The sequence below is a fragment of the Acanthochromis polyacanthus genome, chromosome 18 (assembly GCF_021347895.1).
Source record: "Acanthochromis polyacanthus isolate Apoly-LR-REF ecotype Palm Island chromosome 18, KAUST_Apoly_ChrSc, whole genome shotgun sequence".
NCBI lineage: Eukaryota > Metazoa > Chordata > Actinopteri > Pomacentridae > Acanthochromis > Acanthochromis polyacanthus.
In genome coordinates, this window is record NC_067130.1 from 34,164,472 (window position 1) to 34,178,513 (window position 14,042).

At 40.9% G+C, this 14,042-nt stretch overlaps 2 protein-coding genes across 4 annotated transcripts in view; one reads left to right on the forward strand and one right to left on the reverse strand.

Annotated features, from left to right (window-relative positions):
* Positions 1 to 10,968, reverse strand: part of helq (helicase, POLQ like) — a 29,210-nt gene extending 18,242 nt beyond the window's left edge. Inside the window, exons 1-12 of one of the 2 annotated variants that reach the window (XM_051938516.1) lie at positions 10,675 to 10,968; positions 10,319 to 10,551; positions 9,440 to 10,010; positions 9,108 to 9,286; positions 7,467 to 7,667; positions 6,283 to 6,355; positions 6,110 to 6,207; positions 5,536 to 5,634; positions 5,256 to 5,401; positions 4,873 to 5,112; positions 4,062 to 4,203; positions 1,577 to 1,681 (exon numbers count right to left, since the gene is read on the reverse strand). In XM_051938516.1, the coding sequence (XP_051794476.1) occupies positions 1,577 to 1,681; positions 4,062 to 4,203; positions 4,873 to 5,112; positions 5,256 to 5,401; positions 5,536 to 5,634; positions 6,110 to 6,207; positions 6,283 to 6,355; positions 7,467 to 7,667; positions 9,108 to 9,286; positions 9,440 to 10,010; positions 10,319 to 10,543 (2,079 nt within the window). In that variant the 5' untranslated portion in view covers positions 10,544 to 10,551; positions 10,675 to 10,968. Of the gene's footprint in view, positions 1 to 1,576; positions 1,682 to 4,061; positions 4,204 to 4,872; positions 5,113 to 5,255; positions 5,402 to 5,535; positions 5,635 to 6,109; positions 6,208 to 6,282; positions 6,356 to 7,466; positions 7,668 to 9,107; positions 9,287 to 9,439; positions 10,011 to 10,318 lie in introns of both variants that reach the window. The other variant, XM_051938515.1, reaches the window with a different exon arrangement.
* Positions 10,969 to 11,538: 570 nt separating this feature from the next.
* On the forward strand, positions 11,539 to 13,728 carry mrps18c (mitochondrial ribosomal protein S18C). Of its 2 annotated transcripts, XM_022219951.2 has the most exons (6): positions 11,539 to 11,703; positions 11,821 to 11,870; positions 11,953 to 12,036; positions 12,339 to 12,396; positions 12,474 to 12,533; positions 13,537 to 13,728. In XM_022219951.2, exons 1-6 carry the CDS (start codon positions 11,646 to 11,648, stop codon positions 13,611 to 13,613), a joined length of 387 nt encoding a protein of 128 aa, XP_022075643.2. In that variant the 5' UTR covers positions 11,539 to 11,645; the 3' UTR covers positions 13,614 to 13,728. The 2 variants fall into 2 exon arrangements, with proteins under 2 accessions (XP_022075643.2, XP_051794536.1); XM_051938576.1 differs by lacking the exon at positions 11,821 to 11,870 and having other exon boundaries at positions 11,577 to 11,703.
* The last annotated feature ends 314 nt before the right edge of the window (positions 13,729 to 14,042 follow it).

Below are 14,042 nucleotides of genomic sequence, written 5' to 3' on the forward strand. Positions count from 1 at the left end.
TTTGTCATCTTGTGTTAATTTATCTCCATTTGTGTCTCATTTTTGTCATTTTATCTTGTTTGTCATTTTCTGCATTGCATTTCTTCTTTAGGGTTATTTTGTGTCCAGTTTATTTTGTTTTGGGCTTACTTTTTGCTGTTTGTGTCTCGTTTTGTCTCATTCTTGTTGTTCTGTCCTCGTTTCTTGTTTTTCTTATTTTGTGGGTTGATGCTAGAGGTACGGACCCGTACCTGTAGCATCTGTACTAGAGGTACGGACCCGTTAAGGTCACTGAAGAGCTGGCGCCGGTTAACTACTATTTGCTGCACATTACAGGCAGTTTATATGAATGACTTTGACGGCGAACATTGTATAATTTAACCAAAAATACACCGTCTCCTCTCACCCTTTAGACATTGCAGTTTTTACGCTTTTAGACGCCGTGTCTAAATTGTTTGAAGTCCAGTTCCTATTAATTAGTTTACCGCGTTCTGTGGTGGAAGCGGCTGACGAACTCCATTGCAAATGTTCCCATTTAATTTCGGACGCTAATTTACAAGATAAAGTTAAGGATGTCGAATATGAAACAAACACTCGTGAATGGTGAGGAGCAGCTCTTTAATTCGGCATGAATTTAAAAAACCACAAACTCGATTTACTGTGATATTGTGAGATTTGTTTGTGGTGATGTAACTTAGCCATTCAACAGAGTCCGCTAACATTAAAGTGACTGTGACAGGGTCTGTGTTGACAGACGCAGAAAATACGTCAGGGTTTTGTTTAGGTTGTTAATATGTAATAGTCTGTCGCTACTTTTGAAGGTAAAAAAATACTTGTAGTTTGCTGGCTGTTAGTTCCGCCATTTGTTTTGTTTGCTGTTTGTGCTTTATTAGAACAGGGTCACGTGAATAAAAAGTTTTGCTATTTTTAATAGTAGTGCTGATTTCAACCCCCAAATCGCTGTCCGTGAAAAAGTCCGATAATGATATTTATAAGACATTATGCATGATAGAAAAGAGAACAGCAGATGACTGACATGACAGACTCGGCACGCAGATTCACCTCGAATCACGGAAGCGCCTTCATCACTCGGATTACCAAGACGGCTCATTAATATTTATGTACGTCGGATTACCAGCCAATCACAAAGCGCGTTCATCAGCCGGCTCATTAATATTCATGTCCGTTTCATTAATATTTATGATAAGGGAAAGTGCCGTATCCGTAGGCCACAGGCTGCGGGTACGGTCCGTATCTGTAGACACTACCTATTTTGTGTCTCGTATTTCTTCGTTGCCCCCTGGTGGTGTAGACTAGTTCTGAACATTTGTTCCATCATTTGTCAAAAAAAGCTAAACACTGCATCTGAAAACCAAATGTTTGCTGCTTCTCTGTCCTTCATGATCACACATCGGTTATTTGGGAGTTTTGGGATTTTTGCTGAAATAAAATGAGACATTTAAACACAGACTTTTACATTTTACAAACTAACAAATGAATCAGTTAATAAAACAACACCATTGAACTGAGACTGTAGAGCCAAACAAACACAGCTCCAGAGTAATAAACTATAATCCGATCAATAAATCAGGTTTACGTTTAATCCGACCAGCGACAGGATCAGACTCAGGATTCCTTTTCCATCGTCCATCATCAGGTTGCTGAAACAGTTTTCCATCGGAGCGCAGACCAGAGATTTAGCCTGAAACCAAAAATAAAAACACATCTGCATATCACATCTGAAGGACTTCTGTATTCTCTAACTGAGGCAGCAGTTATTGATTATTTTCTGGATGAATTGATCAGCTGTTTGGTCTGAAACATCAGAACCATGTGGATCAGAGTTTCCTCTGATGTCCGTTTCTTTAGTTTACGGTTTTTATTTATTCTACCCGTGTTCCTGTCCGTGCTGTTGTTGTTTAGTGTCCTGTTGTTGTTGTTTACTCTCCATGTCCCTGTCCTTGTTGTTTTGTTGTTGTTGTTTACTCTCCATGTCCCTGTCCTTGTTGTTTTTTTGTTGTTGTGTACTCACCATGTCCCTGTCCTTGTTGTTGTTGTTTACTCACCATGTCCCTGTCCTTGTTGTTGTTGTTTACTCACCATGTCCCTGTCCTTGTTGTTTTTTTGTTGTGTACTCACCATGTCCCTGTCCTTGTTGTTGTTGTTTACTCACCATGTCCCTGTCCTTGTTGTTTTTTTGTTGTTGTGTACTCACCATGTCCCTGTCATTGTTGTTTTGTTGTTTACTCACCATGTCCCTGTCCTTGTTGTTTACTCACCATGTCCCTGTCCTTGTTGTTTTTTTGTTGTTGTGTACTCACCATGTCCCTGTCCTTGTTGTTTTTTTGTTGTTGTGTACTCATCATGTCCCTGTCCTTGTTGTTGTTGTTTACTCACCATGTCCCTGTCCTTGTTGTTTTTTTGTTGTTGTGTACTCATCATGTCCCTGTCCTTGTTGTTGTTGTTTACTCACCATGTCCCTGTCCTTGTTGTTTTTTTGTTGTTGTTTACCCACCATGTCCCTGTCCTTGTTGTTTTGTTGTTGTTGTTTACTCACCATATCCCTGTCCTTGTTGTTGTTTACTCACCATGTCCCTGTCCTTGTTGTTTTGTTGTTGTTTACTCAACATGTCCCTGTCCTTGTTTTTTTGTTGTTGTGTACTCACCATGTCCCTGTCCTTGTTGTTGTTTACTCACCATGTCCCTGTCCTTGTTTTGTTGTTGTTTACTCACCATGTCCCTGTCCTTGTTGTTGTTTACTCACCATGTCCCTGTCCTTGTTGTTTTGTTGTTGTTGTTTACTCACCATGTCCCTGTCCTTGTTGTTTTGTTGTTGTTGTGTACTCACCATGTCCCTGTCATTGTTGTTTTGTTGTTGTTGTTTACTCACCATGTCCCTGTCCTTGTTGTTGTTTACTCACCATGTCCCTGTCCTTTTTGTTGTTGTGTACTCACCATGTCCCTGTCATTGTTGTTTTGTTGTTGTTGTTTACTCACCATGTCCCTGTCCTTGTTGTTGTTTACTCACCATGTCCCTGTCCTTGTTGTTGTTTACTCACCATGTCCCTGTCCTTGTTGTTGTTTACTCACCATGTCCCTGTCCTTGTTGTTGTTTACTCACCATGTCCCTGTCCTTGTTGTTGTTGACTCACCATGTCCCTGTCCTTGTTGTTGTTTACTCAACATGTCCCTGTCCTTGTTTTGTTGTTGTTTACTCAACATGTCCCTGTCCTTGTTTTGTTGTTGTTGTTTACTCACCATGTCCCTGTCCTTGTTTTGTTGTTGTTGTTTACTCACCATGTCCCTGTCCTTGTTGTTGTTTACTCACCATGTCCCTGTCCTTGTTGTTGTTTACTCACCATGTCCCTGTCCTTGTTGTTGTTGACTCACCATGTCCCTGTCCTTGTTGTTTTGTTGTTGTTGTTTACTCACCATGTCCCTGTCCTTGTTGTTGTTTACTCACCATGTCCCTGTCCTTGTTTTGTTGTTGTTGTTTACTCACCATCTCCCTGTCCTCGTTGTTGTTGTTTACTCACCATGTCCCTGTCCTTGTTGTTGTTTACTCACCATGTCCCTGTCCTTGTTGTTGTTGTGTTGTTTACCCACCATGTCCCTGTCCTTGTTGTTTTTTTGTTGTTGTGTACTCACCATGTCCCTGTCATTGTTGTTTTGTTGTTGTTGTTTACTCACCATGTCCCTGTCCTTGTTGTTTTGTTGCTGTTGTTTACTCACCATGTCCCTGTCCTTGTTTTGTTGTTGTTGTTTACTCACCATGTCCCTGTCCTTGTTGTTGTTTACTAACCATGTCCCTGTCCTTGTTGTTGTTGTTTACTCTCCATGTCCCTGTTATTGTTGTTTTGTTGTTGTTGTTTACTCACCATGTCCCTGTCCTTGTTGTTGTTTTGTTGTTGTTTACTCACCATGTCCCTGTCCTTGTTGTTTTGTTGTTGTTTACTCTCCATGTCCCTGTCTTTGTTGTTTTGTTGTTGTTGTTTACTCACCATGTCCCTGTCCTTGTTGTTTTTTTGTTGTTTACTCACCATGTCCCTGTCCTTGTTGTTGTTTTGTTGTTGTTTACTCACCATGTCCCTGTCCTTGTCCTGCAGGATCAGGATACTCTCCCCTACAGAGTCGATTCCAGCTCTTCCAGCTCTTCCAACCATCTGCTTGTACTGACTCCTCTTCAGGAAGTCTGAGGCCACGTATGGAGACCTGAGGATCACCCTGGAGGACCACCACGGACCAGAAGACCAGAGGACCATGAGAGACCAGAGGAGGTTGGGTGAGAAGGATTATATGGACGTGTGAGGTCAGAGCAGCAGCTTTTACTGAGGTAAAGTCAAATGTTCTGAACGAGGAAGAACTGGACCAAAGTCTCCATGGAGACAGGAAAGCTTTAGAGCAGGACTATGTCCTTCAGTTGGACTCCAAACCAGCTGAGTTAGTGTGTTCTAAGTTCTGTCGGTTCTCCCCTCGTTTGTCCTCTTTTAGGGACAAGTATTTATTGTTTTGCATCTCGTTTATGTTGATTGTGTTTCATTTCTATCATTTTGTGCCTCGTTTTTGTCGTTATGTCTTTTTCTTGTCCTTTTGTGTCTTTATCGTTGTTTTGTCTTTTTGTCATTTGTCTCATTTCTGTCATTTTGTGTACAGTTTTTTTGGTGGTTTTATCTCCTCCTGCTGTAGATGTTTTTGTATCTCCATGTTTCCTCTCTACTCTGCTCATCATCACTAGAAGACGTTCCACCATGATGGATGGATCTCCAACTACTAGGAGACGTTCCACCATGACGGAAGGATCTCCAACTACTAGAAGACGTTCCACCATGATGGATGGATCTCCAGCAGCCTGTATTTACTGATAAAAATTTACTAACTCAGAGCTGGTCTCACCTGCGTGCCGGTAGGTTGATTCCTGCTGCCAGGGTGGAGGTACAGGTGAGCAGACAGAGGGTTCCTCTGGAGTAGGCCTCCTCCACCAGCCTCCTCTCCTCAGAGGTCAGTCCACTGTGGTGGTAGGCCACTCCATATGGAACCGTCCTGCTGAGAACCGGACACACCGACCCATTACCGCTGTCCTTCAGGTCCTGGAGCAGCACCGCCTTATCAGCCTCCTGGTGCTGCAGGAACTCCCTGAAAGAACCAGGAGAACATCTATAAACACTGAGGAGAACACAGCAGGAGAACATCTATAAACACTGAGGAGAACACAGCAGGAGAACATCTATAAACACTGAGGAGAACACAGCAGGAGAACCAGGAGAACCCACACTCACTCCTTCAGGTATCTGCAGATCATCTGGGCCACGTTCTCACAGTTCTTCTTGGTGGGACAGAACACCAGACAGGAGTGGGTGGGAATCACCTCGGTTACCAGGGCGATGATGTGGTCCGGGTCCATCTTCTGCATGGAGCTGGAATACTGCAGAATCGAACCAGAAGAACCAGAACCCAGATTATTGTACACACAGCAGATGTTCCTCCAGAACCCAACCAACCCACAGCAGAGGCTTCATCAGGGAGGAGGACCAACTCAGACCTCTTCCTGGTTCTTACTTTGAAGCTGAGCAGACGTGAGAACCTGAAGCAGTTCTCCTCCTTTGGGTCCACCTCGTAGATGGTGTCGTTCACTTTAACGAATTCTTTCAGCTCCACCTGAAACCAGCAGAACAACCGTTGGATGTAGGAAAAAATACGAACATTTAAAGCTAAAAAGATTTTAAAAAACAGAGATGACGATAAAATCCAGTCGTTCTGGATGACTGAGTAACGCTGGACACATTTTTATTGTTTTCATCAAAGTTTTAGGCCGTTTTTTCACATTATGAGTCATTTTGTAGCATTCTGTGACCATTAAATGTCAATCTGGACAGTTATTTTGTCATTTTGAATCATTTTTTTGTCAATTTCCACAATTTTTGACCACAGTCTGATTCATTTTGGGGGGGATTTCCACAGTTTATGTTATTTTATAGCATCATTTTGTAATTTTTGAACATTTTGAATGATTGTAAACAATGATGTGTAATGTTAGGCAAGTTTTTACTTATTTTAAACACATTTTGAGTCACTTTGGACAGGTCTTTGTCATTCTAACAGCAGCTCGTCGGCGTATAGCGGAGTCACCTACAGGCCTGAAGTCACTGCTGTAGTTTTCTGCCCTCAGGAACGTCTGCAGGTCTCTGATGTTTCCCAGGGTGGCGCTCATCCCAATGATCTGAGTCGTTCCTGTGAAGCAACACAGTGGATTCTTGTAATTCTCTGCAGGTTTACAGGTTTAAAGAGACTCTCAAAGGAACTTACTGCTCATGAACTGAACCTTGGCCAAAGTCATTTCAATCACAGCTCCTCTGCTGCCGTCGCCCAGCATGTGAAGCTGCAGACAGAAGAAGAATAAACCTGTTAACCTGCTGCTCTCATCCACAGCAGACTTACTTCCAGATCAGAGTGTCTGCAAAGAACACATTTAGTCACAGGAATCTGGAACTGAGTCAAACAGGAGTTCACTTTATGATCAAAACCACAAAAATCAGAAAAAAAAGAAAAAAACAAGAAAAAATATTAAAAAACAAGACACAAAATGAAACGGAAAAAAGCGAGAAACAAAATGACAAACAAATGGACAAAAAAACACAAATGAGACAAAAAAACACAAAATGACAAAAACAACAAAAAGTGAAACAAACGACACAACAAAAGAAGAGACAAAAATATTCAACAAAAAAGTTACAAAATGGTAAAAAAAAAGGACAAACACAAGCGAGACAAAAAAAACAAAATGACAAAAACAAGACACAAAACAACAAATAAAGTCAAACAAAGATGACAAAAAAGGCAAAAAAACCCACAAGCGAGACAAAAAGGAAAAACAATACGGCAAAAATGAGAAAAAAAGTCAGAAAAAAGACAAAAAACAACACGAAATACTACAAAAATGAGACAAAAATTACACAAAAGGACAAAAAAATTAGACAAATGATACAAAAAATGGTCAAACGACAAAAAAAATGACAAAAACAAGAAATTAAACAAAAATAGACAACACAAGCAAGTCAAAAAAACTAACAAAATGACAAAAATGTGAGACAAACGACACAAAAAGAGAGACAAAAAACAGGACAAACATTACAAAGTGACAAAAAACACAAAACAACAAACAAAACAACAAAAACATGTGACAAACAACAAAACTCAGACAAAAAAAGACAGAAACAACAAAAAAAAGACAAAATAATCAAAAAATTAGACACTAAAAGATAAAAGAACAAAGAACAGTCTATTATTTTACTTTCTGATCCAAACAACTTGTCATGGTCTAGAAATGATTTTAAATGTATAGTTTTACTAGCTTACAATCTGCAGTTAATGTCTTCTCTGGAATTTTTACACTCTGAGAACCACTTTTGGACCCTCTGGAGGACCACTTTTGGCCCACGGGCCTCATGTTGGACACCTCTGATCTCCAGGTTCCTCCAGAAGGTTCCTACCTCGTCCACCACCAGCAGCCCCAGGTCCTCCAGCCGGCCACCTTCTATCAGAGAGTTCACCAGGCTGTGGGCCTTCTCGATGGTCGCCACGTAGACAGACTTCTTGTTGCGTCTCTTCACTGGAGGAAACCTTCCCTTACTGCCGGCGTACTCCTCCACCATGAAGTCCAGCTCCAGGCCAAAGCTGGCCAGCCCTCGGACCTGGAACCAACCAAGAACCACAATTTACATTATTTTATTTAAGTTAGAATGAAGTGCAGTGATGCTTGATAACGGTGTCCCACAGGGCTCTATACTGGGTCCTCTTTAATTCCTATAAATATAACAAACATCATGTAAAACACAGATTCATGTATCTTATAGTCTGTTCTTCTACACACTGACAGACCTTCTACAGATAGAAAAAACTCAAACTGAAGGACAAAGAAATGTTGATTCTACACAGTGACGCGTTTTCTGTTAGTGGAATTACTGCTATAGAGATTTAACCCTTTAGGGGGTTAAAAGCTTGTTGTTTTACAGCCTCAACAAACTTTGTTTTTTTACAGCCTCAACAAACTTTGTTTTATGGGGTTTTTTTTGTCTAGTTTGAATCATTTTGTGTCTTTTGGGGACCTGTCTGGACTCCTTTATCTCTTTTTTTGACTTGTACTTCTTGTTTTGTGTCAAAAACAAAACACAAAGCAACAAAAACGAGGCATAAAGTCTCATTTTTGTTGCTGTGTGAGACACCATCATGCTGAGGGTGCCTCCAGGGATGTGTCCTCATCCCCTTCTGGTCACATTGTTCACCCATGGCTGTGCTGCCAAGACAGACTCCAACGTCATCATCAAGTTTGTCAATGACACCACAGTGCTGGACCCCATCAGCAACGACCTACAGAGCAGGGGTGGAAGTTCTGGTAGGATGGTGCAGCAACAACAACCTGACCCTGAATGTGGACAAAACTAGAGAGGTGGTGGGCTTCAGGAGGCCACCGGCAGACCACCGTCCACTAAACATCAACGGCTCCACGGTAGAGAGGGTCAACAGCAAAAAACTCCTGGGGGTGAACGTCACCGATGACCTCAGCTGGTCTCTCCACACCAACTCCACAGTGAAGAAAGCACAACAACGTCTGAACTTCCTGAGGAGACTGAACAGAGCCAGCCTTCCTACTCCCATCCTGACCACCTTCTACAGGGCCACTGTGGAAATGGTCCTGACTGGTTTGGAAGCTGCACAGAAGTGGATCGTAGATCTCTGCAACGTGTGGTCAATACTGAGGAGAGGATCATCAGTGCCTCCTTTTTTAATTTAGTTTAGTGTTTTTAATTTATCGTCTATTTGTACATTACTTTATATTTATTCTAAACTTTTAATGTATTACCTTTATCTCTGCATGGTGAATGGATGTGAGGAACATCACCTCATTTAACTGTGTACTACGTACATTGCTGAATGACAATAAAACTGAAGTTTAAAGTTTGTGTCTTGTTTCTGCTGTGACTTTTGTCTATCTCCATGTTTCCTCTCTACTCCGCTCCTCATCAGTAGGAAGGTGTTTCTCCATGCTGGATGGATCTCCAACTACTAGCTCCTCTGTTCTCTGTTTCTGAGCCATGCTGCATTTATTCTACTGATCTTCCTCTGAGCCTCACCTTCTCCTGGACCAGCGATATGTACGGCAGGACGAACAAACAGTCTTTCTTCCTGCACAGCAGCTCTCTGAGGATCAGGATCTCTGCCACCAGAGTTTTACCTCCACTGGTCGGTAACGAGTAGATCAGGTTCTTCCTCTGCTGGACACAGTCCAGGTTCAGACACGTCTGCTGCCAGTCTGCAGGGACACACACAAGAAACACTAAGGGTCACTAAACAGACACAAAAAGAACCCAAAGAGACACATAATGACCATAAAAAGACACAAAACAACCACAGATAGATGTAGCTGATTCTCTTCCAGATTTAACCGTATTCTAGTTTCTCTCACCATACAGGCTGCTGATTCCTCTCAGGTCCATCATCAGGTCCTTGACTCTGGTCGGGAGTCCGTAGAAGGGTCCCAGGTCGGGGGTCTCGGCCGACACCGCCTCCATGGCCTGCATGGCGACGCTCATCTCCTCGGAAACCACCGCCTCCTTCAGCGCTGCCGTCCGAGAGACGCCAGCCGGAGCGACAGCGTTCCCGATCATCGTCCTCTTCAGCTGGTCGGCGACACTCCTCCTCCTCCTGGTTCCGTCCTCCGTCTTTGTCTCCGGTCCCGCCTCCTTCCTGACGGACGGCGTGGAGGTTTGATGTCCGTCCTGCAGTCGACTCCTCTTCGCCTGGTCCCTGACTTCCTGCTGGAACTGCAGCTGGCTGGATGGTAAGGTCTCCAGAGGTTCCTCGTCCCCGATGGCGTCCAGGATGGAGTCTGTTAGGACGTCGTCACGTTTCCCGTTCAGCTGATCAACAGCTCGCCGTCTTTCGTTCTGTTCGGCATCGTCCAGCTTCGCCAGCAGTGAACTGTCCTCCAGGAAGCTGTCATAGTCGGCGAATAAATCCTCGCTGTCGCTGCAGAACTGGAGACGAAACACAAGAGTCAACATCACAACGAGACGATTAATCAGTTAAACAAAACGACGCAAAACAACCACAAAGACACAGAAAATGATCACAAAGAGACACAAAAGACCCACACAGAGACACAAAACGACCACACAGACACAAAATGACCAAAAGGAGACATAGAACAACCACAAAGAGACAGAAAATGATCACAAAGAGATGCAAAACGACCACACAGAGACACAAAACGACCAAAAGGAGACATAAAACAACCACAAAGAGACACAAAACGACCACAGAGTGACACTAAACAGTAACTGACCTCCGGAGCTGCTGCTTCTTCAGCCATGGTACTGACGGTTCTCCTGACGGTGGAACATCTCGGTAAGCCGCCTCCACCTGCCTTCCTCCCGGCGGGTGTCAGCTCTGTCTCCGGGCCGGAGCTCCACCTCCTCCCAGCGGGTGCCGGCTGGGCCTTCAGCCCGTCTATGGACCTCTTTCTCGGACAGACTCGTTTGATTTTGACCTGCAGCCTACCAGAATTCATCCCTGGAGCTACATGTCAGACACCGAGCTGGTGAACAAACACAGCTAACAAACACTCTAAACCACTTAATTTAATAAATCTGCTGTCAGCACAGACTCCTGCTTATCACTAACTAGTTCTGCTTCACCAACCTGCTAGTTAGAATCCGGTAGAAACTCGTTAGTGTCGTAATAAAACCTTTAAAGTTCAAGTTTAGCTTTCAGCTATCAGCTAGCTCCTCGGTTTGTTCCCTCCGCTGGTCCCTGATCGGCTACACGATACGACAACTGATCAAAAACGTCCCTAAACTGTTTAAATGTTTAACTAATTCAACAAAAACCTGTTTAAATCATTTAAAACTTAATAATGAATCTACAACATCCAAAGAGTCTGCAGCTCAGCGCGCATCACATTCAAATAGCCGGAAAGGGTAAGCAGCGACAGAGAAATCTTACCGTCATTTCCGGCTTCGTTAGCTAACTAGCTAGTAGGTAGAGAGTAGCTTAGAACACAAAACATCCTCAAATAGACACAAAACAACTACAACATTTGTCTAATGTGGGTTAAAGTTGGTGTAACTTCTGATGAACAGACACAGATGTAACCTAATGAGACTTTAAATGTCCTGTAAACTGTCAGTGTTACTATTTATCTCATCCGGGATGATTTCTATCTTGTCCTGTTTTAACTTTGACGAAAGTGACGTATAACCGCATCCTGAAAACATCAGTAAATGTGATCGATTAAATCTTACTATCATTGTGAACTTACAACATGTGATGTTTTATAAAATCACGCATTAAATGTATTTTTGCTTCATATTTAAAACGGTTTATCTGCAATAACAACCCGTCATTTTCAGAAGCGGTCGGAACTAAACATTAGAAATCCGGGTGAGTCTTTAGGTTGTCTTTGTAGTGTGCGTGTAGGTGTGTGTTTGTAGATATGACAGTTTGAACTCGGTCGGGAAAAGGAAAGTCTGTAAGTCTCCTGTCTGGTCCACACTCCGGAACAGAAGGTGGCGGTAATGCACCAAGAAGTTGGATGCCAACCAACGTAAAACAAGAAGAAGAAGAAGAGTCTTTAGGTTCCGGCTCCATTTCCGGTCCGCTGTCAGGTCAAAATGTCTCTGAAATGTTTCCAGCGGTTAAAGAGTGTGTTTTGTGTCCAGGTGAACTCGGGTGAGTCCTGTTGTGACGCTGTTTTATTGGTTTCAGTCAGTTTGAGGTTAAATTAGATTTTAATGTGATGCTAACGCTGCTAATGCTAAGGCTAACGGTAGCTGTGTTCACGTTCAGGAGTCCGGAGGATCTCAGCAGCTTCAGTTTCAGTCCAGCAGAAAGACTCGGTGCGTGTCAAACACGGTACAAACTGATTATTAGAGGTTATTCCTGAGGTTTAAGGTTAATAATTTTTTAATCTATTTTCAGCTCGTAAAGATGGAGAATCCGTATAAAGAGGCTCAGAAAGGCTGCATCCTCTGCAACATCACGGTGGATTATAAAAACATCCAGGTGGGAGAGGATCACTATACTCATTTGAAAGATTAATATGCCACATATTTTATGTTTATTTCACATAGAGACACAAAACCACCACAAAGAGACACAAAGTCATTTTCTGACTGAAAGCTGAATATGTTTTTGGGACCATTTGTTGAGTAAAACACGACATTTAAAGGCAGAGCTCTAATTAGTAAAACTGGAGCTGAATATTCAGAGCAGCATTACTTAAACCATCTTTAAATACTTCTGTCGACTGAAACTGCCCCTATAACAGCATGAAGATGGCATTAATGTGTTTGTTGGTCCTGCAGCTGCTGTCTCAGTTTATTTCTCCGCACACCGGCAGGATCTACGGCCGACACATCACAGGTAACCCCTGAACCAGCGCCCAGAATAACAGAACTAACTGACCTCAGATCTGCTCACAGAGTCGTTTTGTTCCTCAGGTTTATGTGGAAGGAAGCAGAAGGAAGTGAGCAAAGCCATAAAGAAAGCTCATTCTATGGGTGAGTTCTACTGCAGCAGCTTAATAGAAGAAAAATAACAAAAAATGAAGCTTTTAGGTCATCAGAAGCTCATTTCTGACCGTAAACAAACAAACAAACACATTGAACTCCTTATTGTTGACTTTTATCCATAAATATTGTTATTTAATATTTCAGGATTTTAGAATTTGACCTGAATCTCAGATTTTTATGAGATTTCTGAGTTAATAAGTTCTGATAGAGCCTTGAAATGTTGTTTTCATCATTTATTATTATCATCATCATTAATTATAATGTAGATTTTAGGTTAAAATTTGATGTTTTTCTTTCAAATTTAGTAATTTTTTAACTTTATAATTTATCTCATTATTTTTTCATTTATGAATTAAAGATTTCAAGTTTGTTTGTTACAAATAAAAACCATAGTAAATAAAATAAAAACACAGAAAATAGAATAAAGAAACAAAATCTATTAAAAAAGCACCGAAAATACAATAAAAATACAAAATATACAATAGAAAACACAGAAAATATATTACAAAGGACAGAGAAAACAGTAAAAACAAAAAATACAATAAAAACAGAAAATATAAAAAATTAAAAATGAAAATATAAGAAAAACTAAAATATAATAAATACAGAAAATACTATTAAACCCAACAAATAAAATAAACACAAAAATTAATTAAAAATTGTTAAAATACAATTAAAACAGACTTTATATCTATAATATTTGTTTTTCGTATTTCTGAGTCTCTTATTTTGACATTTTGTCTCAAACTTTTCCTTCAGTGAAGAACTGAACTTTAACATCATTAATTTGTTTTATTAAATCTGATTTTCTACGTTAGTGCAGAATATTTTTCATTATTATCTGAACTTTTCCACATTTCCTCCGCTTACGTTTATAAATTTAAACATTTTCTTCATTTTATTCCAGTGACAGAAATGAGCTTCTACATGTTTGTAAAAATAATACTTTTCCCCTGAATAAAATCAACATGAATCTTTTTTGTGCCTCCAGGTTTCATGTCTGTGACCCACAAACATCCTCAGTTCATGAAGGATCCCAACATCTGTGGAATCAAACAGCTGGATTAGTCATCAGTTTATGTTTTAATGTTTCATAACATATGTGGAACATCTGGATTAATGATCATAAAAGCTTCTGCTTCTGTATTTAATGTTTGTTATTAAAGTTTCTCTGCTGCCGGTTTGTGAAGTGAAAGTTTCTGAATTGATCACATCAGGCTCTGAAACCTCAAATAAAATCAGACTTTCTGCAGATAATTTATCAATTAACCGAGATAATAAACTGCTTACTAACTGGAATATTAATAAAATGTTGAAAATATTTTTTAAAAAAGCATGTTGGATTAAATGAAAATATTAATGAAATGTCTGAAAAATAAAGTGTCCAAATGTCTTAATGTAACGTCAAAAATATATATTAAAATGTCCTAAAATATTATTGAAGCTTTGGAAAATATGAACTTGGAAACAAATAAATTGGGGGAAAAACCTAAAATA